This window comes from Gambusia affinis, linkage group LG19, assembly GCF_019740435.1.
Source record: "Gambusia affinis linkage group LG19, SWU_Gaff_1.0, whole genome shotgun sequence".
Classification (NCBI taxonomy): domain Eukaryota; kingdom Metazoa; phylum Chordata; class Actinopteri; order Cyprinodontiformes; family Poeciliidae; genus Gambusia; species Gambusia affinis.
Genome location: NC_057886.1, coordinates 24,442,480 through 24,469,042, shown reverse-complemented (window position 1 = coordinate 24,469,042; position 26,563 = coordinate 24,442,480). Strand labels below are relative to the sequence as shown.

At 52.2% G+C, this 26,563-nt stretch overlaps 3 protein-coding genes across 9 annotated transcripts; 1 reads left to right on the top strand and 2 right to left on the bottom strand.

The window, feature by feature from the left end:
- Positions 1-178: 178 nt before the first annotated feature.
- Positions 179-8,044, top strand: sh2b1 (SH2B adaptor protein 1). 2 transcript variants are annotated; one of them, XM_044099740.1, is made up of 10 exons: positions 182-365; positions 1,504-3,405; positions 3,473-3,574; positions 3,661-3,752; positions 4,026-4,108; positions 4,339-4,494; positions 4,574-4,785; positions 4,860-5,034; positions 5,227-5,317; positions 6,306-8,044. In XM_044099740.1, the coding sequence occupies exons 2-10, from the start codon at positions 1,756-1,758 to the stop codon at positions 6,325-6,327; spliced, it is 2,583 nt and encodes an 860-aa protein (XP_043955675.1). In that variant the 5' UTR covers positions 182-365; positions 1,504-1,755; the 3' UTR covers positions 6,328-8,044. The 2 variants fall into 2 exon arrangements, with proteins under 2 accessions (XP_043955674.1, XP_043955675.1); XM_044099739.1 differs by lacking the exon at positions 5,227-5,317 and having other exon boundaries at positions 179-365.
- A 721-nt stretch (positions 8,045-8,765) lies between these two features.
- On the bottom strand, positions 8,766-19,763 carry LOC122821638 (linker for activation of T-cells family member 1-like). 3 transcript variants are annotated; one of them, XM_044099743.1, is made up of 14 exons: positions 19,308-19,763; positions 16,248-16,402; positions 16,078-16,117; positions 15,430-15,458; positions 15,214-15,274; positions 14,994-15,055; positions 14,889-14,921; positions 14,388-14,430; positions 14,251-14,300; positions 10,581-10,604; positions 10,406-10,495; positions 10,300-10,320; positions 10,122-10,179; positions 8,766-10,044 (listed from the first exon to the last, which is right to left on the bottom strand). In XM_044099743.1, exons 2-14 carry the CDS (start codon positions 16,348-16,350, stop codon positions 10,041-10,043), a joined length of 618 nt encoding a protein of 205 aa, XP_043955678.1. In that variant the 5' UTR covers positions 16,351-16,402; positions 19,308-19,763; the 3' UTR covers positions 8,766-10,040. The 3 variants fall into 3 exon arrangements, with proteins under 3 accessions (XP_043955678.1, XP_043955676.1, XP_043955677.1); XM_044099741.1 differs by having other exon boundaries at positions 10,406-10,498; positions 19,308-19,758; XM_044099742.1 differs by having other exon boundaries at positions 10,406-10,498; positions 19,566-19,698.
- An 823-nt stretch (positions 19,764-20,586) lies between these two features.
- spns1 (spinster homolog 1 (Drosophila)) lies at positions 20,587-26,236 on the bottom strand. 4 transcript variants are annotated; one of them, XM_044099736.1, is made up of 13 exons: positions 26,156-26,205; positions 25,957-26,018; positions 24,242-24,451; positions 23,316-23,381; positions 23,026-23,162; positions 22,804-22,955; positions 22,186-22,389; positions 21,955-22,110; positions 21,692-21,881; positions 21,467-21,532; positions 21,263-21,361; positions 21,012-21,180; positions 20,587-20,932 (listed from the first exon to the last, which is right to left on the bottom strand). In XM_044099736.1, the coding sequence occupies exons 3-13, from the start codon at positions 24,441-24,443 to the stop codon at positions 20,862-20,864; spliced, it is 1,512 nt and encodes a 503-aa protein (XP_043955671.1). In that variant the 5' UTR covers positions 24,444-24,451; positions 25,957-26,018; positions 26,156-26,205; the 3' UTR covers positions 20,587-20,861. The 4 variants fall into 4 exon arrangements, with proteins under 4 accessions (XP_043955671.1, XP_043955672.1, XP_043955670.1 ...); XM_044099737.1 differs by having other exon boundaries at positions 20,587-20,929; positions 25,957-26,236; XM_044099735.1 differs by having other exon boundaries at positions 25,957-26,235.
- Positions 26,237-26,563: the final 327 nt, after the last annotated feature.

Sequence of the window (26,563 nt, the reverse complement as noted above, 5' to 3'; positions counted from 1 at the left end):
CGGTCTCGGGTTCGATTCCCGGACCCGGACCTCATGTCTCTCCCCACTCTTCTTCAGTCTACTTTCAAATAAGGGACACTAGGGGGGGAAAAAACTAAAGTTAATCAGATAAAATAGGTTGATTATTTCGTGTTTCAACACTGAAGCTGCGAGTCCAAACAGGACCGAGCTTCCTGTAAATATCGCGAGAAAGGAAGCAGAGCGAGAAAACGGGTCCAGTCAAGGCACAGCGATATTCATATTTAGCAACAACAACAGCGACAGCAGGGTTTGCGGAGGATGGTGTTGTTGTTGCGTTAACAGGCTGGATGCCGGTATGTGCGGCCGCCTCAGCCGCAGGTGAAACGCCTGGCTGCGATGAACAGGTACGGCTCAGTCGGTTCTTTAGTAGCAGCTAGTTAGCGGGTTAGCAGGTAGCCGTTAGCTTGGAGCTAATGTTTGGCGTTAGCTGCAGGTTTCTGATTCAGTCCTCGGATTATTTTCCGCACAGCCAACACGGAACCCCACGGAGCAGCTAAAATCCCATCGTGGGTGTGACTCCAGCGGGCAACAAGCGGCAGGTTGGAGGGAGAGCGGACAGCTATTGTTAGCAGGGTAATGGGCTGAATTATCGCTTTTAGCAGCCTCTGGTGCTGGACGGACTCGGAGGTTATTCCTCTTTTATTCTGCTGCCCCGGGTTACAATAACCGACTGCAGGTGAAATTAGATCCATTTGGAAAATTCTGGAAGGATCTTCATTTAATGATCCACTTAAAGAGACAGTTTCAATTCAGTTTCTTTAGATATCACCAATTTCCAACGCAAGTCCTCTGGAGGCTCAAAAATAATTCCAGTCCAGTCATTCCAGCTGATTCTACTGGTCAAGCAGTGCAGTTCCAGTGGGTCATACTGGTTTAAAAAGTTCTTCTATTCACTCCTCATGGACAAGCACGGAGTGACAGTGGACAGGAAAAACTCCCCTTTAACAGGAAGAAACCTCCAACAGAACCAGACCTGTACGAGCAAAATGGCTACTCTCTGCTACTGGCTATTCCTGAAGTTACAGAAAAACACCCTGGTGAGAAATAACCCAGGGGCTGTTTACTTCCTAATAAAACATGTAGTTTAGGAATAATTGATAGAGATCAGGTAAATGACGCTGGTGGCAGGTTATTTAAAGGGCCCTCGCTGTTCCTCATGTCACCATACATGGAACAGCTGCTGATTAGAATCGGACAAAAATAGCCTGAATATTCATATATATTCTAATCACACTTTGAACTCGTGAGTGCAGCGGATATCTTAGATGTAACTCTCATATCTGCTACATATGTAAGGTATCCGACCAGCTGCTCTGGCTTTCCGACATGAACTGAAGAGTCAGAGCAGGCCAGGTGGTTTTTATTTTATGTTGAGCATATCATCAGTTTCCTGGTCTTCATGCTGCTGCCCGACTGACGGCGACCCGTCTGGCGGCGACCGTGTGCAGAGCTTCCTGTTGACCCTTCCTCTGTGTCCTGCAGCTTGCGGTCTCGGCTCTCTGGGCGTCCGTCAGCAGATGAAGGCGAGCCGGCGTGGTGAGGTCAAGCGCTGCAGGTGGTTGGAGGAGCTGGCTCTGCTGCAGCAGCGGAGGATGTGAGCAGCAGCGAGCCGCGGCGCTGCGATCGGCTGCAGGTTTATGGGTCCATGCTGTGGACGAGCTGCTGGCTTTTCTCACTTCCTGTCTCTGCATGTGGAAGCGATTGGACTGAACTGAGTCGCAGACATTTCACAGGATGAACGGCTCTCTGCTGACTCCGCCCAGCCCGCGGGTCTCTGGCTCCTCCCCTTTGCCCCCCTCACCCTCCCCGTCGCCGCCGTTGCCTTCCCTGCTGCCGCTGTCCTCCAGGCCGCCCCCCCCGTCCCCCCTGGTGAGCCCGGCGGCCCCGCCGTCCTCCCTGTCCGACACGCCCACGCCGTCTCCCTCGCCGTCCCTCAGCTGGACCGAATTCTGTGAGCTCCATGCGCGTGTCGCCGCCGGAGACTTTGCACGCCACTTTCGGGCGTTTCTCCTGGAGAACCCGCACTACAGCGCGGACTCGGCGGCGGCTTTCTGCCGCCGCTTCACCGACCGCTTCGTCCACCACTTCCAGAGCGAGCTGGAGGGGGCGCTGCCTCCGAGCGGCGCCGCGGGACGCGACGAGATGATGAGCTGGGCTCCCCCATCGGACGCCACCTCCCTGGAAGAGGAGGCGGTCTCGCCGCTGGCAGGACCCGGGGGCCCGCCGCTCCCCCTCCCCACGGGCGCGGCGCAGGGGGCGTCCAGGCCGGCGCCGTCCCGGCTGGTGCTGGAGAACCGCGGTGGTGACCGATTCCAGGACTCCTACGCCCAGGGCCAAGTGCTGCCGCCGTCCTCGTCGTCGTCCTGCTGCTCCTCGGTGGGGGGGAACAACGGGAGGCGGGAGGAGCGTGGCGCGGCGCCGGGCCCTGGGAACAGCGGTGCGCAGGAAGCGGAAGACAGCTGGGTTGGAGCGAGTTCGGCCGGTGACGGCGCGGAGCACGACGAATCCTGTGAGGCGGATCACTCTTTTCATCTCCTTCCCTCCTCCGTCACTCCTCCGCCCGACTCCAAAGGCAACGGCACGCCCAGCTCCTCCAAGAACAAGCTGAAGAAGCGCTTTTCGCTGCGCAGCGTGGGGCGCAGCGTGCGTGGCAGCGTGCGCGGCATCCTGCACTGGAGGAGCGCCTCCAGCGACGCGGCACAGAGCCCGCTGCCCTGCAGCTACAGCTACACGCTGGGCGTCCAGGACTCCGGCGCCGCCAAGAGAAGCGCCGCCACGCAGCCCCCCACGCCCACCTGCTCCATGCCCGTGTCCCTGTCCATGCCCCTCTCCCTTCCTCACTCCTCCTCCTCCTCCCTGCCACCCTCGTCCTCCAGCAGCGCCACATCGCTGTCTCTGTCCGAGGCGGCGCGCGATCGCCGGCGGAGCAACGGCGAGGGCGGCGAGAAGGACAAGTGGAGCCACCGGCTGGAGAAACTCAGGCTGTCGCGCTCGCCACCGCCCATCCTCACCCAGATCCCCCACCCCGGCTCCAACTCGCTGCCCCCCAGCAGCGCCGCCGCCCTGGGCCCCCCCAAAAAGGTGGGCCGGCTGGTGCGGGAGGGAGGGGTGAGCGTCAGCTCCTCCAGCGACGAGCTGGGCGGGAGCCACGGCTTCTCCGGCTTCTCCTTCGGACTGCTGCATCACGGCGCAGAGAGCAACAGCACGGCGCCGGGGGCCCAGCCGGGGGCCCAAGCCACCCCGGTGCTGCCCCTGGCCAGTGGGGGCACCGTCCCCTGGAGGGGGGGCCGCTGGCACAAATGTCGTTTGGTCCTGAGAGAGAGAGACCGAGAAGGGGGTGAGCGAGGAGAGGAGTACTACCTGGAGTTCTTCATCCCACCAAAGGTCAGTGCAATCGGGTCAGAACCAGCTGATGGTATTGGGTCAGAACCAGAACCTCTGTGTGTTCCAGGCCTCCAAGCCCCGGCTGACGGTTCCCTGCTTCTCCATCGTGGACGTGAGGAGCACCACGGCGCTGGAGGTCCCGGACAAGGAGAACACCTTCCTGCTGCAGGTCCAGACGTTTCCTTATAAGTACTCTCACCCAAACGGGCCGGGCCTGGTTCTGATCCGAGCTGCCCTGTCTCTGTTCTTTCGCAGCTGGACGGGTCGGCCCAGTATGTTATCGAAACCCGAGACGCTGTACAGATGAGAGCTTGGCTGAGTGACATCAGGAACGCCATCTGTCTCAGGTACTGATCCGATCGGAGCAGAACCTCAGGAAGTTACATCAGGGTTAATTTCTGCTTCTAAACGATCTGATTGGACGTTGGGAAAGACTATTGTTGTGTTCAGTTGTGCTAAAAGTGTTAGCCTAGCAGCAAAACTATGCTACCCTAAAGTAGCGTATGAATGCTAACATGTAGCAGCTAACGCTAATGTCAGCCTGTCGGGGAAACTTTATTGATCGTTAAATAAAACAACACAAGGTGAAGTCAGCTGTGACTAACTGCTTCCTGCTGCAGCGAGCAGGACGACGGCGAAGGCGTGTGTCCGGCTTCGTTGGACGTCAGTGGAACGCCAGAGATCGGCGACCGTCTTTCACAAGGTGAGTGTTGGGTTTCCTGTCCCGGTGCTGGGCCAGGAAAAGTTCTGATCCAGAGAACCGAAGAACTGAAAAGCCCTGAGGAGGCCATTGATCCGGGCCACTGTAGAGCCGGGTTCAGTGGAAACAAAGGCTGGATCAGAACTTCTGTACCGGTCTGGCATCTTTGTGGTGGTTCATGAACATCTAACCCCGTTCTGCTCCTTCTCACCGGCCGGGTTCTGACCCGTCAGTCTGCTACGGAGGGATCGGAGGCTCCTCCCCCCTCATGGATCCGCTTCCTCCAGAACTTCCACCTCGAGCGCCACTGGACGAGCCGGATGGCAGGAATTTCGGGGGAGTGGGGGCTGGCCTGGGCACGCCTTTTGCTGAGACGCCAGAAGCGACGGGTAACGATGACCCGTGCAGGTTTGGTTCTGGAAACAACCGGGACCCTGAGTGACCGGGTCCGACGCGCTTCCCCTGCAGGGTCGTTCCTGTTCTCGGACGCGGTGACCTCCGAGGCCGTGGAGCACCCGCTCAGCGAGTGCCAGTGGTTCCACGGCACCCTGTCGCGTCTCAAGGCGGCCCAGCTGGTTCTGGCTGGAGGCCCGGCGAGCCACGGCGTCTTCCTGGTCCGACAGAGCGAGACGCGGCGGGGAGAGTACGTCCTCACCTTCAACTTCCAGGGGAAGGCCAAGGTGAGTCCAGGAGGCGGGGGCGGACCGTCTTGGTGTCTCTGCCGCTACATGTCTCCGTGTCTCGGGTCCCGCAGCACCTCCGTCTGTCCCTGAACGAGGACGGCCAGTGCCGGGTCCAGCACCTCTGGTTCCAGTCCATCTTCGACATGTTGGAGCACTTCCGGGTCCATCCCATCCCCCTGGAGTCGGGCGGCGCCTCTGATGTCACGCTCATCAGCTTCGTGGGAGCCACGGCGGTCCGACAGCCAGGTACGATCAGAACCGGGTCGGCAGAACCCAGACCGGTCCCTGGACAGGTGTGAAGCCTTCATCCTGTCCCTCATGGGTCACCATCCTCATCCTCATGCTGTACTGATCCATGAAGCAGAGGAGACGTCGCCCCCCGTGGGACCCATCTGACCTCTCTGTTGTTGTCTTGTATGGTTGGCTCGCCCCCTGCAGGCCGGGACCGGGCGGGCAGTCGGCCCGCGGCCTGCGACGCCATCACCACGCGCCATCCCGACTCTCCATCAACCCCCATCTCTGACTGTGTGTAAGTGAGACCGACCCGGCCCGGAGGACCAGTGTGTGGCAGCGAGGACGCGTCTCCATTCAGTCCGGCCTCTCAGGGCGGCTTCCGGGTCCGGCCAGAACCAGAACCATTCAGATCCCTTGCACCTGTCAGACGCCAGGCCCAGGGGCCAAATGAAGCCCGCCTTAACTTTTTAGGTGGCCCTCCAGGAGCCAGATCACGTCAGTTGCTCAATTCCAGTTTTTCTCAGTTCAGCCGTCTCCAAAATTCACAGGAAATCGACGATTTTCAATTTATTGCAAACGATGTTTCTGACTGTTACTCCCATCTTTGATCCATGTGGCCACTGACAAAAAGGCACCTTTAATGTCTTAAGCAGAAATACATTTTATAGATATTTCTAAAATATATCATTTTGATTGTGAAAACAATCCTGAAATTCTGGAGCGACTGATCGATGGCAAAAGATCAGGATTGATTAATTTCAGGAAGTTCTTATTGGACGCTGCGACATTTTTATTCAAACGATGTGAAATATCATTTTAACACGCCTGGTGTAGAACCAGAACCGGCTCTACCGGCTGGGTTTCCTGATGGTGCCATTCTATACCACGCAGCTCTATGTCTCACTGCCCCCTACTGGCCTCTGCTGCACATTACAGCGTCTAGAAGAAGTGAAATTACAAAAATAATACAAATAATTTCAGATGATGAAAATTGGTAGAACCGGACTTGCCAGGTTCTGGTTCTGACCCGTGTGTTGGAAGAAGAGCTGTAATGGTTCTGGAACCAGTTGGGCTGATCTGAGCTGCAGCCTGTAGAACCTCATAACTTTCTGTAGCTGGCCAATCAGAACCAGAGGTTCTGTTGGACCATGGGAACCCGTCCCTGAGAGTCCAGAACCACCTGACTCCTCCCACTCACCGCCATTCTGTCTCTCCCTCCATCCGCTCCTCCTCTCTCTCTCTAACTCATCGCTTCTTCTTCTTCTCCTCCTGGACCCCTGCAGACTCGACCAGCAGACCCCGTAGCCCCCCCCAGCCCCCCCCGCTGCCGCCGGGACGCCCGCCGCCGCCGACCCCTCCCCAGGAGAGAGGATCAGAGCCGGATCCGGCGGCAGGAAGCGGCGGGCCGGCGGAGGACTGGGAGGACACGCCCCTCCGGCAGCTGGATGCCGCCGAGGGCGAGGAGCGGGACGGGGCGAGGGCGCCGCGCGCCGTCGACAACCAGTACTCCTTCTTCTGAGGCGGCAGCCATCTTGGGGGGTTCTAACACTAAACAAGTGAAACACTAACAAGCGGTACCGCCGGCCCGATTCGCCGCTCCGCCTCGCAGAACCTTCTGGACACTACGACTGAAACCCGAGCCTGTGGAGCCAGCAGGACCAGAACCTCACGCAGTTCTGCCCAGACAGCCAAACATACGCTACAGAACCAGAACCTTACACCGTCCCTGGAACCGGTCCAGGCCCGGTTCTGTCCGCCGCCTGCAATCCGTTGGAGAAGTCCAGACTGGCGGTTCTCCAGAACCTGCTTCAGATTACAGAACCATTCGACCCAGTAAAAGGTTCTGAACCCAAATAGATCCCTGGAAAATCCCAAAGATGACCCAGTTACACAGAGACCCAAAGGTCAAGGGTCAGATCTCCCCAATGTTCTTCACCTGCTGGAGATCCAACATGACCCAGATTACCGGCTCTGGTTCTGGTTCTGAGCCCGATTCTGGACTAGTCCAGAAACTGGAAGGAAAGAAGCTCACTGTGGGTTTTTGACCTTCCTGACCTTTGACCCCTCGTCTGGGTCCGCTGCAGGTCACTGGAAGGGAAACGGGGAAGTTCAGGATGTTTTAATCCAGGATCTGGAGTTAATTTGTTCAGATTAGGTTGGATTATTGGCTGGGTGGTTGTTCTCTCCCAGATCCAAACCGGTTCTGATCCCAACAGCCTGTCTGGTTTCTCTGACCTCTGACCTCCAGTACATTACCACTACTGACAGAACCAACACTAATGACCCTTTGACTTGTTGGGGGTTAGGGTTAGAGTTAGGGTTAGGCGCGTCCTCTGTGCGTCCCGTGCAGATGTCCTCAGGGCAGCGGCGCGTCCTGGGGGCGGCGGCGCGTCCTGGGGGCGGCGGCCCGTACAGACGCTCTCTAGAAGAATCCCCTCCAGATGTCTCCACTTGTCCTGGTTTAGTTTCGGAACAAGCTGAGCAATAAGTCACTTTATCCAAATGAAACTGATTCCTGACAGGAAATTGCATCACTTGTACAGTCCGCTTGTGATTGGCTGGAAGCAGGGCGCTGTGTAAGGTTTTGGGTCTGGAGTGGGACGGAACCATTTACCTCAGAACCCAGTCAGAGAAGCGTGGACAGAGACAGTAATAATAACGATGGTCAGGTGAATAGTATTAAAGTTTTCTAGTTTGGTTTTCTAACTCCGTCTCCATCTCAGCTCTGATGTCTTTGTGCCTTTTTTAATTTTGGGGACAAACGATGAACGGAGCTCCTGCTGTTTTCCTGCTGTCCTCATCATCAACACTTCTAGAACATTTCAGAGAACTTATTTCTAGTTGTGCCTTTCTGTGTCTGTCTGCTCATCAGCCTGCGACGCCTTTCCACTGTCCTCCATGTCCTCTGTATCCTCCATGTCCTCCATGTCCTCCGTGTCCTCCATGTCCTCCGTGTCCTCTGTATCCTCCTTATCCTCCATGTCCTCCATGTCCTCCGTGTCCTCCATGTCCTCCGTGTCCTCTGTATCCTCTGTATCCTCCATGTCCACCTGTCTCAGTTGGAAGACTCTCTGTGCCTTTCTCTGTCTCTTTTCTCTCTTTGCTGGGACCGTTTGTTGGGGACAGACAGCGCTGTCCTGTGTGGTTAGTTTCAGGTACTACATCAAATTTAATGATATAATATAAATATAGTGAAACATTCAACCTGATGTGGCGTCTTTTATTCCTTCTGTCCTGGTTTGGGCCGAAGGTTCTGGTCCATCCTGTCCAGATCGGTTCTTGGCGGCTCAGGAGGAAAACGGGGTGAGAAAAATTAATCGTCAAAAAGAATCGAGACAAAAATCTTGAGGATCAGAGGAACTGATTCCAGAACCGAGAACCATGCTTCCTAATGTTTGACCCGTTGCGTTCAGAGAGCAGCCGACCCGATCCACATGAGGAGGACAACATGGCTGCCGGCGCCCGGAGGAGAAGACAGGATTCTGCAGTCTGGATTTTTTTGTCTTCTGCTTCTTGACTCTTGGAGCAGACGAGTTAGTTTCTGCTGCTTAAGATCTGGATCATGAACAGAACCAGAACCTGCATCCAAGCAGTGGAGGTTCTGGTTCTGGACACATACGGGGAAAATATTCCAGAGAACTTTCTAGATTTGTCCTCAGATGAAATAATTTAATGGTGATCTGGAGTTTGTCCTCAGGGGGCGCTGCAGTCCCCAGACGAGTGAAGGAAGCCAGAGTCTCAGGTTTTTCTAAAATGTTTGATTTAATTCAGATAAAAACATTTCTAGATTAGATGACAGGAAACATTTAAATAGATGCTGCATCAAAAACATTCTCAGGAGTCGTCAGTGAAATGAAACGGCGTCCAACGCCAGCAGAAATACCAAATATCATTTGGAAAATCACAATGAATTAACAAACTAAATATTTAACCCCATGCCTGACAACAGGAAGGCATGGGGTTAATCTGGATTAATCTGGATTTTTGGTTAAATGTTTCAGAGATTCCTCTTCTGGATGTAAAAGTCACATTTAAAGGAAATTCTTAGGAGGTGAACGTGAAGCTTTAGATAAATGGTGATCAATAATTCAAATTATTGATCCAATTATTGAAAAATCTGGAGAGTCAAAGCAGAAACATGGAGACAACCCAATCTAGATTAAGGGTCTGCGTCAGCTCGTTCTAACAGATTAGGATGGTTGGTTTATTTAATCCCAGTTAGTTCCACAGGGTTGTGTTCTCCATTTCATCCAGAATGACTGGTTGACCTCTGACCTTCGCATTTGCCTACCCAAGTAAGTCAGACGTTTCCTTTCATGTGTGTCATTTGAAAAGTTACATAATCAAAAGTTAACAGCAATAATTTGGGCATTTAGCCTCAATCAATCATAAACTGGCGTCCATGAACGAGTGAGGCCAGTCACCATGTCACCATGTTTAGTGACACTAAATGACACTAAACAAAGTTTTTCCAGTTGATTGGCTAATTGACCCGATTTGTTTCTGAAGCTGCTGGATCATCCAAGAGATGGAGAAAATCTTGAACAATCAAAATCGTGTTTCGGTTCTGGAGCTTCAATATTCTGACAGAAAGAAGAGACGTTCATATTTCCTCCTCCTCATCGGGTTAAGGTTGTTTCCAAACAAACAAGAAGTTTGTTTGGAAAATAGAAAACTCCCAAAACAAAAAAAATCCCTTTCTACTTTTATTTGAAAAAAATAAATTAAGTATTTCCACCCTTCTCATTAATAGAAACACTTTTTTTGGCTTCACATCAGTCAGACTGTCCCAGAGGCTGGAAGGGCCTCAGTCCATCACCCTCATCTTTAGCTCTCTGTCAGTCAGATTATTTAGCCTTAAATTAACCACGCAAGTCAGTCTAGAGGTCTAGTCAAAGTTTACAAAAATCAAGCTAAGAGGTGAAACAGCAGTGTAATCGGAGCCTGGAGGATCCTGCTTCTGAGGAAGATGAGGATGAAGAGCTGTCGGAACCGGCCCTCCATCTGGGCCATCCGGATCATCTGAAAGCAGGAAGTAACTGGGTTGGCTCCGGCTCCACAGGTGGAGGTTTACCTGGCCAGTGAGTTCCTCCACCTACACGTTCACGTAGTTCTCATCGTCTTCGTCTGGCGTCGAGGCTGCAGGAGATCCGTTTGCTAGAGAAGCAGGAAGGCGAACTTCAGAACCCGGTTCTGACTAAAGGTTCTAGAAAAAAGGTTTCTGGGTTTCTGTCCCGTCCAGAACGGTCCAGTAGAGAGACCAGGTGTTTGACTCACCTGACTTCACGTTCTCGTAGTCTGGAGGAAGAAAACAGAAGAACTGATGGATCATCAGAACCGGACCCAGAACATTCTGCTAAGGTGAGACCAGCGCCGGACTTACTGTGATCAGATTCTGAGTCCGAGTCCGAGTCCTGGTCTGGCTCTGGCTCTTGCTCTGGTTCCAGTTTTAGAGCTTGTTTTTTGTTTTCATCTCCTGAAACAAGAGAAGAAACTAAAAGCAAAGAGAAAAAAGAACCAAGAACTTTTTATTCTTTGAGCTGCAAAAAGAAACTTACCAAGGTTGACGTAGTCGGCACTATCTGTGGAGAGAAACCAGACAGGCTAACCACCAGCTACTGAACATGCTAACAGACAGGCTAACCACCAGCTACTGAACATGCTAACAGACAGGCTAACCACCAGCTACTGAACATGCTAACAGACAGGCTAACCACCAGCTACTGAACATGCTAACAGACACCTGGGCTAACCCCAAGGGAGTAAATCTCTTCTCATTATTGGGGAACCAGAAACAGAAACATTTCTTACAGTGAAATGTAACGTAAGATTTAGTTTAGAAAGTTTTGACACCAAATTCAAGCTGCAGGACCAAAATGATTATTAATGCACATCAAACATGTTTTATTCTCAGTAAACAGCCTGCAGAGAAATAAAAAACTCAAATGTTGCTTAGATAGTTTTGTTCAGTCTGACTGATCTAATCTCTGCTACACCTTTACAAACATTTAAGGCTCCAAATAAGAAAGCTTTAATGAGTAACTGTTCTTAATAAAATTCCTCATAAACATTGATTTATTTAAGATGGCTGCCAATAGAAGTTATGGCCTATTTAAAGCCTGTTTTAGTTTTGCCATATCCTGGATGACTGATAACCAACAGGTAGATAGAAATGAATATCTGGGGAACATCATAATTTAAAGGTTACATTTAAAGCACCAGGGTTTTTCTAGAAAAATATTCAAATTTTATTTTGTGGTTTTAAAAGGGGGCTGCACAGTGGTGCAGTTGGTAGAGCTGTTGCCTTGCAGCAAGAAGGTCCTGGGTTCGATTCCCGGCCCGGGGTCTTTCTGCATGGAGTCTGCATGTTCTCCCTGTGCATGGTGGGTTCTCTCCGGGTTCTCCGGCTTCCTCCCACAGTCCAAAAACATGACTGTCAGGTTAACTGGTCTCTCTAAATTCTCCCTAGGTGTGAGTGTGAATGGTTGTGTGTCTCTGTGTTGCCCTGCAACAGACTGGCGACCTGTCCGTAGCTGGAGAGGAACCAGCAACCTTCCTGACCCCATCAGGGACGAAGGGTGTTCAGAAAATGGATGGATGGTTTTAAAAGCTCTATATTGAAGCCAGTGAGAAATAAAGTTATAACTTTTAGATTTTTCTATCTGTTCTGGGCTCCCACTCTGAGCTGGTCCACTCCTCAGTCTCTCCTCCTGTTTCAAACTCTAACTCCTGTTAGCCACTGTGCTAGCCTTCTTTATGCCTGCAGGAAAAGCACACTACCGCCACCTGCTGGACATGGAACTATCACGTTTAAACAAGATAAGTATCACGTTATAACGTGATAGCGTATTAATTTTTCCTCTCCGTGATAACAATACGATTCCGTAGCCTTGGGCTCTCGTAATTTAACAAAGTATATTAAATGTAATTTTTCTAGACCGCGACAAGCCATTGGTTGATTTTATCGAAGGACATTGGGTTTATCCAATGAAATCCGTCCTTGGCCAACCTTCCCCGCCCCTCTCCTCTGAAATTACAAATGGCGCCGATAGCTAACCTGAGTTTGAGAGAATTGAGCGGGTCAGAAAAACAAAAACTAGCTATACAAAAACTAACAGCACCTGAGTCCATCCAGAAAAATGTATCCGATGTGTTTACCACATGAAGTCTGACCGCTGGAGCAGATTCAGGAGGAGAAGGACGGAGAATTAGCGGTTCGGGGGATTTGTTGCTGTCGGAGGACGACGAGGGAGACGTGACCAGGAACAGACTGATTATCTGCTGCAGCCCGGTAAGAAGGAAATGTTCATGAAGAGGCAGCGAGGGGGGCAGGTGTGTGTGGAGGGGGCAGGTGTGTGTGTGTGTGGAGGGAGGGGCAGGTGTGTGTGTGTGGAGGGGGTGCAGGTGTGTGTGGAGGGGGCAGGTGTGTGTGTGGAGGGGGGGCAGGTGTGTGTGTGGAGGGGGGTGTGTGTGTGTGTGGGTGGGGGTGTGTGTGTGGGGGGGGTGTGTGTGTGTGGGGTGTGGGGCAGGTGTGTGTGTGGGGGGTGGGGGGCAGGTGTGTGTGTGTGTGTGGGGGGGTGGGGGCAGGTGTGTGGGTGTGTGTGTGTGTGGGGGTGGGGGGCAGGTGTGTGGGTGTGTGTGTGTGGGGGGGGGGTGGGGGGCAGGGTGTGGGTGTGTGTGTGTGGGGGGGGGGGGCAGGTGTGTGGGTGTGTGTGTGTGGGGGTGGGGGCAGGTGTGTGGGTGTGTGTGTGTGTGGGGGTGGGGGCAGGTGTGTGGGTGTGTGTGTGTGGGGGGTGGGGGCAGGTGTGTGGGTGTGTGTGTGTGGGGGTGGGGGGCAGGTGTGTGGGTGTGTGTGTGGGTGGGGGCAGGTGTGTGGGTGTGTGTGTGTGGGGGGTGGGGGGCAGGTGTGTGGGTGTGTGTGTGTGGGGGGTGCAGGTGTGTGGGTGTGTGTGTGTGTGTGGGGTGGGGGCAGGTGTGTGGGTGTGTGTGTGTGGGGGGGGGCAGGTGTGTGGGTGTGTGTGTGTGGGGGGGCAGGTGTGTGGGTGTGTGTGTGTGGGGGGCAGGTGTGTGGGTGTGTGTGTGTGGGGGGCAGGTGTGTGGGTGTGTGTGTGGGGGCAGGTGTGTGTGTGTGGGGGGGCAGGTGTGTGTGTGTGGGGGCAGGTGTGTGTGTGTGTGGGGGGGCAGGTGTGTGTGTGTGGGGGGGGGGCAGGTGTGTGTGTGTGGGGGGGGGGGCAGGTGTGTGTGTGTGGGGGGGGGCAGGTGTTTTTGTGTGTGGGGGGCAGGTGTGTGTGTGTGTGGGGGCAGGTGTGTGTGTGTGTGTGGGGGGCAGGTGTGTGTGTGTGGGGGGCAGGTGTGTGTGTGTGTGGGGGGGCAGGTGTGTGTGTGTGGGGGGCAGGTGTGTGTGTGTGGGGGGGGGCAGGTGTGTGTGTGTGTGTGGGGGGGCAGGTGTGTGTGTGGGGGGGGGGCAGGGTGTGTGTGTGTGTGGGGGGCAGGTGTGTGTGTGTGTGTGGGGGGGGCAGGTGTGTGTGTGTGTGTGGGGGGGGGCAGGTGTGTGTGTGTGGGGGGGGGGGGTAGTGGGGGGGCAGGTGTGTGTGTGTGGGGGGGGGGGGGTAGAGGGGGGGCAGGTGTGTGTGTGTGTGTGTGGAGGGGGGGTAGGGGGGGCAGGTGTGTGTGTGTGTGTGTGGAGGGGGGGTAGGGGGGGCAGGTGTGTGTGTGTGTGTGTGGAGGGGGGGTTAGAGGGGGGGCAGGTGTGTGTGTGGGGGAAGCTACAGGCAAGCTAGTAACACATGATGGCGGCCGTTAGAAAACAGTTATTAACATTTATAAATGGTTATAACACTAGAAACATCTTCACTAGATACTATCTGGGAAAGTCGTAGCCAAAATGTGGAAATGTTCAACATAGGAAACGATCGGAGAAACTTAGCGTGGACTTAAGTTTGCTGTTAAAAATTACTTCAAGTGAACGTCTTGCTCCACCCTGTGTTGATCTGTAGTTAATTGGTTTTCTTAGAGTTAAGAATAATTAGCTTATACTGGTGGGGTTTGGATTGAAGGAAAATGTTACACACAAAGAAAAACTGGATGGTGAAATGCCTGAGTGACCCGTAAACATTTTTCTCCTGATTCCAGCTAATGGTCAAAACATCGGTGTCTGTTTCACCAATCAAAATAAAATGGAGCGTGGTCCATTTGGATCAGAACTCTGGTCTGAAGAGTTTCCAGTACCTAAACTGGGAGTGGAGGCTCGGCTCGGCTCAGTTTCAGGAAGGACCACTCTGCAGAAATCAGAGAAAAAGGGGATCTGGTCAGATTCTGGAGGGAACTGGACTGAACCAAGAGGACTTGGATCGGATCGGACCTACATGTATCCGTTGCCTTCAGCGTCGCTGTCGGGAAAATCCGTTTCTGTAGAAAAAGATGAAAAAGATTCTCATGTTCTGTAGATCAAAACGACCCGTTTCCTCACCTGACTAGTCCCTCACTCAGTCCAAGTCCCGTCCAAATTACAGGCATCATTAACCCAAACGAGTCTAAGCCAGATGACAGATTCAGACCAGGTCCAAGTGCCAAGATAAGCAGGTGCAGCTCACTAGTTCCTAGTCGTCCCAGTTAGTTTCCTCCCTCTGACTAGGAACAAAATCCAGATTGTGGCTTTAAACTGAAGCTAATTGAGTTTAAACTCAGTTTAGACTGAGAAGGATTAGGAAGTGGGCTGCGTTCTTTAAGAGCGGCTCAGAGCATTTCCATCGCTCTCATGAAGACTCGTTGTGCCTGCTGTGGTCTGCAGATGAACAGATAAAGAACATCCGCCGCCGCTCGGCTTCGTCTCTAATCTGGCTCAGAGGAAGGATGGCGGCTCTTACCCAGGGCCGGGTTCTCATAACTCGGGTTGCTCTCTGTGGAAGGAAAACATCAGCTGAGAAACGCCCACAGGAAGAGAAACGGTTCCTAATGTATAATCAACCCACCGGTTTCTGTCGGTGTGTAGGGCCGGAGTGGCTGGCCAGAACCGCGACCAGCAGGGATCGGGCTGAAAGACACAAAAACAGATTTAAAAAAAACAGAAACAAAAGGCTTTTAATGTGAAGGGCCTCCGTTTTCATTTGAGGAAACCAGAAACCTTCTGACTGACTGTTGGCGCGTTGATCCAAACTAAACTCTGAACTGGTTAAAAGAGAAGACACTCACTGAGGCTTCAGGGTGGTGGGAGAATGGACCAGGTTCTGGTCCAACCGGGCCTGACCGGCAACTGGACCGACCAGAGAGGAAAATCATTAGGATGGATGATGGTTGGATGGATGGATGATTGTTGGATGGATGGATGATTGTTGGATGGATGGATGATTGTTGGATGGATGGATGATTGTTGGATGGATGGATGATTGTTGGATGTTTTAGACTCACATGGATGGACGACGATGAATCCAGAACTCCTGATAGGAAGAAAAGAGATTTTAGTTTTTATTAAAACTCATTCAGTCATTAATGGAGGTAATTTGTTTAAATGTCGTCAAAAGCAGCAAAAATTGATCAGTTTTCAAGAAAAACCAGTTCATCACTCTGAATTATTCACCCGGCCGTCGTTATGGGGGAATTTATGAGTTCTAGCTGTAAAGGTTAAGCTACCTGTTAAAGTACGCTAAGCTAAATGTTAAGGTACGTTAAGTTATGCTAAGCTAACCGCTAAACCCAACCCTTTCTAGCAGGATGATGATGGAAACATCACTGATCTACTAGTTGGATGAAAAAACAAGAGAAGCAGAAAAACTAGCGTGGATTTGTGAAGAGGAAGAGAAGAGGCAGAAGGACACTGATCAATCAGCTAGCAGGAAAATAGATGGAGGGACAAACGCAGCGAACGGAGAAATGTTGAGTTAGGACTGGAAGGAAAAGTTTGCAAGCTAAAGTGTGATCTTCAGTCGAAACATTTCCAGTCAGTGGCATTAGAAGCACTCAATGATTGATGTGGAGCTGCCATTAAAAGCATTACGGTGGATGAACTGATGGTGTTTCTGGACTGCAACCAAACGGGTCAGAAGACAGGAGACTTACGGGACGTATTCCTCTGATGCCGCCGTCTGGCTGATGGAGGCTGCAGACACACAACGACACGTCAAACATCAAACAGTTCTGGTGTCGGCGCGGTTTCAGAGGTCCGACTGTAAAACCACAGGAAGTAATCTCTGCCACGTCTTAATGTGCGAGGCGGCGCTTCGGCTCACCCAGAGGACTTTTGTTGCCGCAGTCCAAGCAGACGGCGGCCAGCAAGACGGAGGCGGCGAAGGCGGCGGCCATCATGAGCAGAGACAGCCAGGAGACGTCCATCGTTCATCCGAGGACGAAATGCAACCAGGTGAGACCGGCTGAACAGGTAGACCTGAACCAGAGAGGCAGAACCCAGATCAGTTCCAAATGAACCTTGAACTTGATTCGGTTTTAGTTTCTGTCCAGTTCTCATCAGAAACTAAACCTGCCTCTGATTGGCTGCTATGAGACGCTCTGATTGGGCGGCACAAAGAGCAGAAACGGCCGACACCCTGTGCAGCCCTTTACCCGGACCAAAGGGTTCTGACCCAACTGGACCCGTCCAAAGGCTTCTGCTCCTTTGGTCCGGTGTTCCAGTGTCTTTCATCGGTTTCTCTTTATTTCATGGAAATTCAACCCAGTTGTTAAATTGCTCAGTTAAAAATCTGTTCAGTGGGTCTGAAGTGGAGCGGAACCGAACCGGGTCAGAACATTTCCTGTAGAGGAAGGAAGGTGTGAACAGCAGGCGTTTCCGTTCCTCCAGCTGAGCAGGTCAGGAAGTCGTTGAAATGGTTTCTGGAGCTCATGGACATCATGCAGAACTGAGACACGCTGGTCCAAACCAAGAGGAAAACGCCTCAGACTGAACCCAGTTCAGTTCTGGTCACAAACCAGTTGGGTCTGGAAACATGGCTGCCAATCAGTTCAAACCCAGTAAAGATTCCAGAATATTCCAGGTTTGGTTTGAGGCGGATTCTCCGGGCCGTCGCTCCGGATGTTTCTGATCGGATCAACAGCAGGAAGTAGAGACGTTTCCCCGTCAGCATGAAGCTGGTCCAGAACAAATAATCCCAGCAGAACCAGAACCAGAGCAGAGTTTCTAACCAGACAAACCCAACAGAACCAGCTTTAAGTTAACTCAGAACCAAGGTCCAAAACGCAGTCTGAACCGAGCCTGGTGGGGTTGGAACCAGGTTCACACTGAACTCCATTTAAATCCAAACCTTCATCAGAGCTGCAACCTGAAACCCAACTGGTCCAAAATGTCAACTTCCAACCAGCAGTGGAACCAGTTACAGGATGAAACCAGGAAAACCAGTTCAGCCACCAAAAGCAAAACTTCGGGATCCAAAGTCCAGAACCAAATTAACCTGATTTATGTCCAAATGCAGAACCGACTTAGAACAAAAGTAAACTGGAAAAGTCCAGTTCACCTGCAGCCTGAAACCAGTTTAGAAACCAGTTTAAAATAAAATTTTAAACTGGTTTCAGAACTAAATTAAAAGTCACTCAGAACCAGGTGAAACAAAGTCCAGTAAAAATAAACAGGAAGTTCTGATCCAGTTCAGTCTGTAGAGTACCAAGTCTGGACTCCAGACCGGTCCAGAACCAGAACCAGCAGCTTTCCGCTTTCAGTCCTTTGGGTCACAGCAGAACCGCATCGTCAACCGGATCAGAACCGCATGTTTCCTTGAGTCAGAACCCAATGTGGCCGTGATGGCGGCCGTACGGATCTGATCATTTTCTCTTTGTTTCAGAACCAGCGAGTCCGAACTCAGCAGACAGTCAGAACCGACGTTACCATGGCAGCGTTTGGAGCGGCAGCCATGTTGAACCCAGAAACCAACAGGCTGACAGAACCGGGTCAGGAAGGAAGCGAGGCAGGAAGCCGAGATCAAACCGTTCGCTGAGCTGCAGCACAACATCCTGAGCAAAAACACAGAACCGGCTTCCAGCGCCGGGCCGGGCCGGGCCGGGCCGGGCCGGAGGCTCCCGACGTCTTCCTGTTGAAGCTTGGACCGGACCTGTTACTGCAGCCAAACAGAACCGGTTCTGATGAGTCCATTCACACCACGGAGATGCAGGCGAAGACGAAGTCCGGAATATTTCAGTGCAGCTAAAAATGTTCTGATGTTCTGCGCCGGAGCGGGTCCGACCAGAACCTTAGTCCAAACCGATTCAACACAAAATGTCCGGGATCCATTTCTGACCCGACAGAAGGATTTAACAAAACCATTAAACATCAAGACAGAACCCGTCCAGAACCAAGAACCCAGAAATAAATATTCCAGGATATAAGACAATACGGATCTAAAATACGGCCCAGAGTCCAGAACACTTCCAGAACCAGATCCACCCAGACCCAATCTGAAAACTCCTGGTTCTGGAGCAGAACCAACAGCTAGAACATGTACTGGACCCGACTCAGAACCGCAAGTTAAACCCAAACAACATCCAGAAATCTGAACCAAAAAGATCCAAACGGGTCAAAAATAGGGTAACAGAACCAGAACCGAAAGAGACCCGACCGACATCACGTCATCTGGTCCAAAATGTTCTGAAGCGACCCAGAAATCCAGACTTTAAAAGTCCGAAGCAAAACATTGATCTGGAAGAAAATCTGAAGAAATGAGAGGAAAGACAACTCAACAGAACCAGAACCAGAACCTCTAGTTCTGGATGGGACCTGCTGTCAGAACTTGTCTTTGGTTCAGGACTGCGGCGGTATAGTCCAAGTCCCGGATCCGTCTGTGTGGCAGCTCTTCTGGATCTGGTTCTGGTTCCAGCTGTGGTCCAAACCCAGAAAGTCTCCCACAATCCGCTCCAGATATTTCTCACACTTTATCCTTCCACTCAACTTTCTCTGCATGTCCTGGGCCACGGTGTCGTCTGTGATGGACCGGACCGGACAAGAACCACATATATTACTTTGGGTCCAAACCACCGAATCATCAGAATGATCCGATTCTCATGATTCAGTTTTCACTCATCGAACATTTTAATCATTTCCCAAGATGAGCCCAACAACACAGAACCAGAACCGCCTTGGATCGGAACCAGAACAGCTCAGAATCAGAACCGAATGGAAGACGCTGAAATAAAAAGCAACGTGTGAAGCAGTCCCTGACTTCCTGCTGGTTCCACAACCGGGTCAGAACCGACTGCAGGAAGTCAGGCTGCCTTCCAGCCAGAACCGGATCAGAACCTGGAACCGGTCCAACCGGCCGGGTCACAGTGAGGAAGATGGAGTTCGGTACCTTTCCACTGGACGGCTTCGGAACCGACCTCCGGGTCAGAACAGGCCCGTCCCGGTTCTGATGCTGGTCTTCTCCCTGCAGCAGGAACACGGTGCCGCTCTGATGCTGCGTTCGCGCTGCAGTCGGATCAGAACAGGAAACCGGAACGTGACGAACCAGAACAGGTTTGTAGTTCTGTTCACGCAGCGATCAGAACCGAAGCGCTCGGGGTGCGGCGGAGGCGGAGTGGTGCTGAGGGAGCCGCCAGGAGGAACCCACCTGCAGCCCAGAGACTCGGCGCCGAAGATCCAGATCAGCTACTGTAGCCAGAGAGCCACCATCTTCCAAGATGTCTGCCGTCTCACTGAGTCGCGTGGCGTCGGCGACGCCGGCACCCGAAGCTTGTGCGGGTCTGAGTCACGGCCGGGCGGTACCGGCGGCGCTGCTGAGTGGGCCGACCAGCCGTTCTGCCGCAGCGGCTCCTCTGCAGCGCCGAGTGACGACTTCACACAGACGCCTCGACCAATCAGCTGCGGCGGCTGCAGCAACCGCCTGAACATCCTCCACCTACAGACAGGAAACCACACGACACAGGAAGCAGCGCTGCAGCACCTGCTGCTGCTGCAGAACCCGACCAGAACCAGCAGCATCAGCACAGCTCCGAGCCGGACCAGAACCAAACCGGGTCCAGGACCAGAACCGAACCGGGTCCAGGACCAGAACCGAACCGGGTCCAGGACCAGAACCGAACCGGGTCCAGGACCAGAACCGAACCGGGTCCAGGACCAGAACCGAACCGGGTCCAGGACCAGAACCGGGTCCAGGACCAGAACCGGGTCCAGGACCAGAACCGGGTCCAGGACCAGAACCGAACCGGGTCCAGGACCAGAACCGAACCGGGTCCAGGTCCAGAACCGAACCGGGTCCAGGACCAGAACCGAACCGGGTCCAGGACCAGAACCGAACCGGGTCCAGGACCAGAACCGAACCGGGTCCAGGACCAGAACCGAACCGGGTCCAGGACCAGAACCGAACCGGGTCCAGGACCAGGACCAGGACCGGGTCCAGGACCAGAACCGGGTCCAGGACCGGGTCCAGGACCAGGACCAGAACCGGGACCAGGACCGAACCGGATCCAGGACCAGAACCGAACCCGGTCCAAAACAGAACCGGGTCCAGAACCGGGTAGAAATGAGCTGCATAAAAAGTATTTCTGGAGAAAATCAATAAAATGTGTTAAACGTTCTGAAGTTCTGTTTCCATCAGAACTTCTGCTGGGTCCCAATAAAAACACAAAGAATGAAAAGATAAACTTTTATTTAGTTTTTAACAAAAATCAGGTTAAAATCAAAGATGAATTAAAAGCAAATTTTAAATAATAAAACCCAGAAACATCTGGAACCGGGTCAGAACTTCTTCATCAGGAGAGTAACGTCATTATTGACGTTATAAAACAGAGCTACATGGTTCTGGATGCCGCTCCAAACGGGTCGGCCGGACCGCTCCCTGGTTCCGTCTCAGCCAATGAAGCGGCTTCTCTGAAGGACGGGCCAATCAGGCGCAGGGGGCGGGGCTTCAAATCAGGACGCTGGACACCGGCACGCGAGCGGACCGCCCGCTCTTCGGAACCACGATGGGCTCGTCTGCTGGAACCACAACAACCATCGATCACTCAGAAGGTCTGGTTCCGGTCGGGTGGGTCTGGAGGCAGAAAGCGGGGCTCACCTGCGGGGACGTGGCTCTCCGCCCGGGTCCGGTCGCTCTCCACGAAGAGGGCGGTGGCGAGGAAGAAAGCCCCGCCCACCACGGCCACGAAGGCGCAGAGCAGCAGAGAGAGCTGCAGGGAGCGGAACCGCCACAGGAACGAGTCGGACCTCCTCAGAGAGTCGGAGAGCTGCGGCACGGGAGAGACAGCCTTAGGCTTTGACTAGGCCACTGCAAAACAGACGGGTCCGGTCCGGTCCCACAGGACTTACCACTCCAATCATGTAGGGACTCCCAGCGTCTCCCAGCAGGTGAGAGACGACAATCTGCAGAGCTTCAGCCGTGGAGCGGCGGGTCGGAACCACGACGTACTGAACACAGAGAGACGGGACGAAACCGGGTCACAGACAGGTTCTGGAGAACCTCACAGTCCGGTCCTGATCGGACCTGCAAATATCAGAGATGAAGGTTCTCACCAGGAGGATGTCGGCAACGATGGCCCAGTTCATGGACAGGAAGGTTTCTCCTAGGAAGATGAAGACCTGAGGAGGAGGAAGGAGGTTATGATGTCTGAAACACCGAGGATCGGATCTCGACTGTCTGACGCTGATAATCAATGATCAATAATTACAGACTGAAACATTCAACCAAACCGACCAGAACCAGAACCTGGACCAGAATCCACAGTGTTCTGAACTCACGTATGTGGCGGCGGTGCTTCCCTGAGCGAACATGATGGCCAGGTAGAGGAACGGCGCCGACAGCAGCAGGCCGGCGGCGCACACATACGGGTCGGCTCGGGGCGTCTTCTTCCTCAGGCGTCGACTCACCTGGACGCCGCTGAACACGCCCAGCACGCCGGTGATGACGGTGATGATGCCGAAGATCAGGCTGCGGAGGAGGAAACGGGGGGTCAGGATTGCTGCGGGCCTGGAGGCGGCAGACGGCGAGGGGGAGGAGCCACCTCTCTGAGGAGGCGCAGTGGGCCTCGTCCGCGCACGGCGCCTTCTGCCCGGAGAACACGGCGGCTCTGAACAGGAAGGTCGGCGCCCAGAGCGCCAAGGAGCCCGTCACAAACGCCACGGCCGTGAAACCCAGAGTGGACAGGATGAAGCTCCGGCTGCGCAGAGAACAGACGGTCAGCGGCGAGGCGGGCGGCAAGGTTCGGGCCGCTCCTCCGCCTGAGGTCACCTACTTCCTGCTGAGCACACGCAGGTCGGTCAGCCAGCTGGTCTGGTGCAGCTCGGGCCGCGCCTCCACGGCGCCTCGCTTTGGCTCCCGAACCACAAAGAGCAGCAGTAGGACGGCGATGAGGCCGAGCGCCGGGGTCACCCGCAGAGCCCAGTGCCAGTCCTGGGCCAGGACGCTGACCTGCGACCCCACGATGTAGCCCAGGCCGCTGGAAGCAGGAACACCACACACCCAATCACTCTGGGGCTAAATATCAGACTCTGATCATCTGTCACTAACAATCATGTGACTGGACCAGGAACCTGTGATGTCACCAGTAGGACCGGCCAATCAGTGCTGAAGATGAAACCAGCTCTGACGTGAATTTTCTGCCCTGATCAGGTTTTTATAACTTGCTTACATCAATCAGAGCAGATGATGTTCATCACTGTAAAACTTTTCTACAACAAGTGAATAAAACTGAATTAACTTACAGCTTTCATGAATAAATAATGAAAAGCTCCAGTTTAAACTAAACAATCTGCCACTTTTTCATCAACACTCAGGAATTATTGACTTCAAAAAGCTCAAATTTCCATGTGAGCTGATTTAGAGGTCAGAGGTCAGGCTGCAGGTGACTGACCTGCCCACAGGGATAGCAAAGTAGAAGACAGAGAGCATGCTGGTCCTCTTCTCCTGGACGTAGAGGTCGGCGATGATGGTGGGGGCGATGGTGGAGTAGCTGGCCTCGCCCACGCCGACCAGGCCTCGGGTCAGCAGCAGGGCCCAGAAATGCTGCGGCAGCAAAAATCACCGTCAGAGACAGGAACCGGTTCCAGGCCCGGCGGGTTCTGGAGCCGCTCACCTGCTGGGGGGTGAAGGAGCTGGCCAGGGTCACTACGGACCAGAAGGCGATGCCGCCGCACATGATGTACTTCCTGTTGTACCTGTCGCCAAGGTAACCAAACACAGGAGCCAGCACCATGTAGCTGCAGATAAAAACTGAAGAAAGAAACGGTTTCAGGTCCTTGGCGCCGAGCCAGAACCATTATGCTATCTGGACCGACCCGGTCCACAACCCTGGGCTGAACTCGGGGATCTGGACCAGAACCCGACCAGGATCCATTTGGTTCTGGACCAGGAAAGCCGTCTCACCTGTCTGCAAAAGGCCGGACTTTCCATCGTCAATCTGGAAGTAGTTCTCGATGTCTGGAAGAACTCCTGGAGGAAGGAGGCCACGCTCAGATCATTAGTCGTCTCCCGCAGGAGAAATTTGTCCAGGAAGCAGCAGCAAAAAACTGCAGCACAGCAACAAGAACAGCTGATCCAGAACGGATAAACAAACATAAATACGTCAGATCGGCAGGACGTCCCCCTAACAATCCATCCTCTGCATGCCACTCATTGTTCTGTCGATGACTCGCTCCAAGCTAATGCTACAACGACACGGTATCTAGAGGAAGCTAACGCTACAGCGCTAACGTCAATTCAAGTCACATCTGAAGGAAACCTCTTCATTTCGACATGTTCCATAAGACCTGGGTTTGTTCTTGTCTGTTTCTGGTTTTAAATAAAGTAACTTGGAAAAAAAAAGACTGAAAGGAAACGGTCTTTATCCCCTTCAAAATAAGAGCATAATGAAAACTGTAGCACAGATGTTGAACTTTATTCAACTGAACGGTTATAAAACAGCCAAGAAAACTTGTTTCAGAATTTTTCTAGAAAATTAACTTAGGGGAAGCTAAGTGCGAAAATATTTTCAAAGTTAGCAAAAGTGCTAAGCTAAAATTAGCTCTGCTATTAGCAGGCTTCCTCTCTGGAGCCTGATGGACTTCAGATGGTTTGGGTTTGACCTTTGACCCCTCCAAGCTTCTCCAAGGCCTTCCTCTTTGGTTTAGTGTTAAAGCTTCCGGACTAAAACGTTTTTGAGGATCAGACAGCGATGACCAGCAGCTCCACCTTCTTCCAAAACAACCTGCTTCCTGATTTCTGGCCCTCAGCCTAAAGTGTTAGGGGTCAGGGGTCAGAAGTAGGGGTCAGGGCTTCTGCTGAATCTGGAGGAAATGAGCAGCGGCTCCTACCTGCCACGGTGAAGCGGTCCATGTAGTTGAGCAGGTTGATGAAGCAGAGGACGAAGACGATGAGCCGCGCGCGGACGTCTGACACGCCGCTGGCCGGCTCCTCGACCCCCGCATGCCGCCCGGCCGCCTCCTCCGGCGCCTCGGCCTCGCTGTCGGAGGAGAAGAGCGGCGCCGAGTCGGACGAGCGCTGACCCAGAGACATGGCTGCAGCTGAGGAGAAGACAACCCATTTCACCATCTGCTGCTTTTCTGTTTCCAACATGTTTTAATTCTAGAAAGTCTTCCTCCACTGAAAAAATAAAGAAATGGAGAGTAAGACTGAAAACAGGCGGTTCTGCTGAGTGTCAGATCTCCGTTGCCCCTGCAGCAGAGAAAGTCTGATAAATGCTGTCAGCAGTCATGTGACGTCTGTGAATACGAATCCGGTTTTCAACAGGAAGATGAGCTGAAGACGGACCTCTACTGGCTTTTCTGACCCGACGGCAACCGAGACTGAAACAGCCGCAGCGAGCTGACAAGTCGCCGCATGAAGGAGACAGCAGCCAGGTGTGTTAACGGGTAAAACCATGATGATCAAACACCGACTAGTCGAAGCATGCACATCCACAGGTTTGCATTTCCAGAATAAGCAACATTTCCTTCAATTCAGTCAGATGAGCAACATCAGGTTCAGCATTTTAGAGGCTTTCCCACCAAAACATCAGGAGATGGCGTCGGCAGAGCGCCCGACATCCAGAGATCAGTTCAGTCCGCCTTTCAGGAAGAACAACGAAAACAGAAATTAACATGGAAAAGTGAATCTCTGAGGAGGAAGCAGTTTCACCTTCATCTGTTGCTGAAAGAGAAACTAAACTGGAATTTCTAAAACACCAGACAGTGAAGAGCTGCAGCAGAAGAAAAGCCTGACAAGGCCACAACATCACAAGATCATCAGCGAATGAGGAGATCCTGCCTGTTCCAGCTTCCACAAACTCCCAGAAGACAGGAAGGTTCTGATTTTCTATCAGGGCTTTAAATCTGCTCCAGAAACTTTGACATGTTGACTGTTTGGAAACTGGAATAATCCAGACACAGATTTCCATATTTGCTGATCAGACTGTGATGTCCTCTGTCCCCAGCAGCACCATCCTCGTCTGGGATTAAAAAATATTTCTTCTGGAAGATTCTGTAGAGATTCAATGTGTTTCTTATTCTAAAGCGCCACATTTAGCAGAATTTCTACTGAAGATCTGTGACGCACCAAACTAAAGCAAAAGGAAGGTTCTGATTTTCTATCAGGGCTTTAAATCTGCTCCAGAAACTTTGACATGTTGACTGTTTGGAAACTGGAATAATCCAGACACAGATTTCCATATTTGCTGATCAGACTGTGATGTCCTCTGTCCCCAGCAGCACCATCCTCGTCTGGGATTAAAGGGGAAATATTTCTTCTGGAAGATTCTGTAGAGATTCAATGTGTTTCTTATTCTAAAGCGCCACATTTAGCAGAATTTCTACTGAAGATCTGTTTTCTGACGCACCAAACTAAAGCAAAATTTCACCAGATTGTAGTATTTTTTCCCTCGCAGAAAGTTAAAGGTTTATTTTTATTGACTAAAACCGGACTTGAAACATTTCAGCACGTTTTCTTTTTAATTCGGCTCCAAAATCATCAGCTAAAATCAAGGCGACATGAACCAATCTGACCTCAACCCCAACATGGTGACGGTGTTTACCTGGGAGGATGAATCAGGACGGTTGTCTCTCCGCCTCCTGCTGCCGGTTTAAAATACTCCCACTGAAAGTCAGAAAAAATAATTAAAAGTCATGTTATCACCTTACAGCTGAAACTCCTCCAGCGGCTCGAGGAAAAGTGGAATCAGAGATAAAACTGGACAGTTTTTGCCGACGCGCTTAGAAAAGTCAGTTGTTCACCGCCGCCATCATCCAGCTGAGCCGACTTCCGCTCTGAGGCTCACATGACCAGCGGGTCACGTGACCGGGCCAGTTCGCCGGGAGCCGAAGCGGAATCACAGAAAACGGACATTTATCACATTTACTGGTTACGTCTCATGAACCAGAAAGTTCCAGGAAGATTTATCCTGATTAAAACAGCTGCTCACAAATTAAATTCAATTATGAAATGAAAAAAGTAAAACGAAACATTAAATGGTTAATTTACAACCCAGGTTCAAATGAAACAGTTGCAATTTTAAAATGTGTTTAAAAATTCAGCCTGCTGGCAAAAACTCAATATTTAAATATGGGATGGCTGTGGAAGATGTAGTGCGTCAAAAAATAAAGAAATATGACTCCAAAGCCATTAGTTTATTTACATATTTT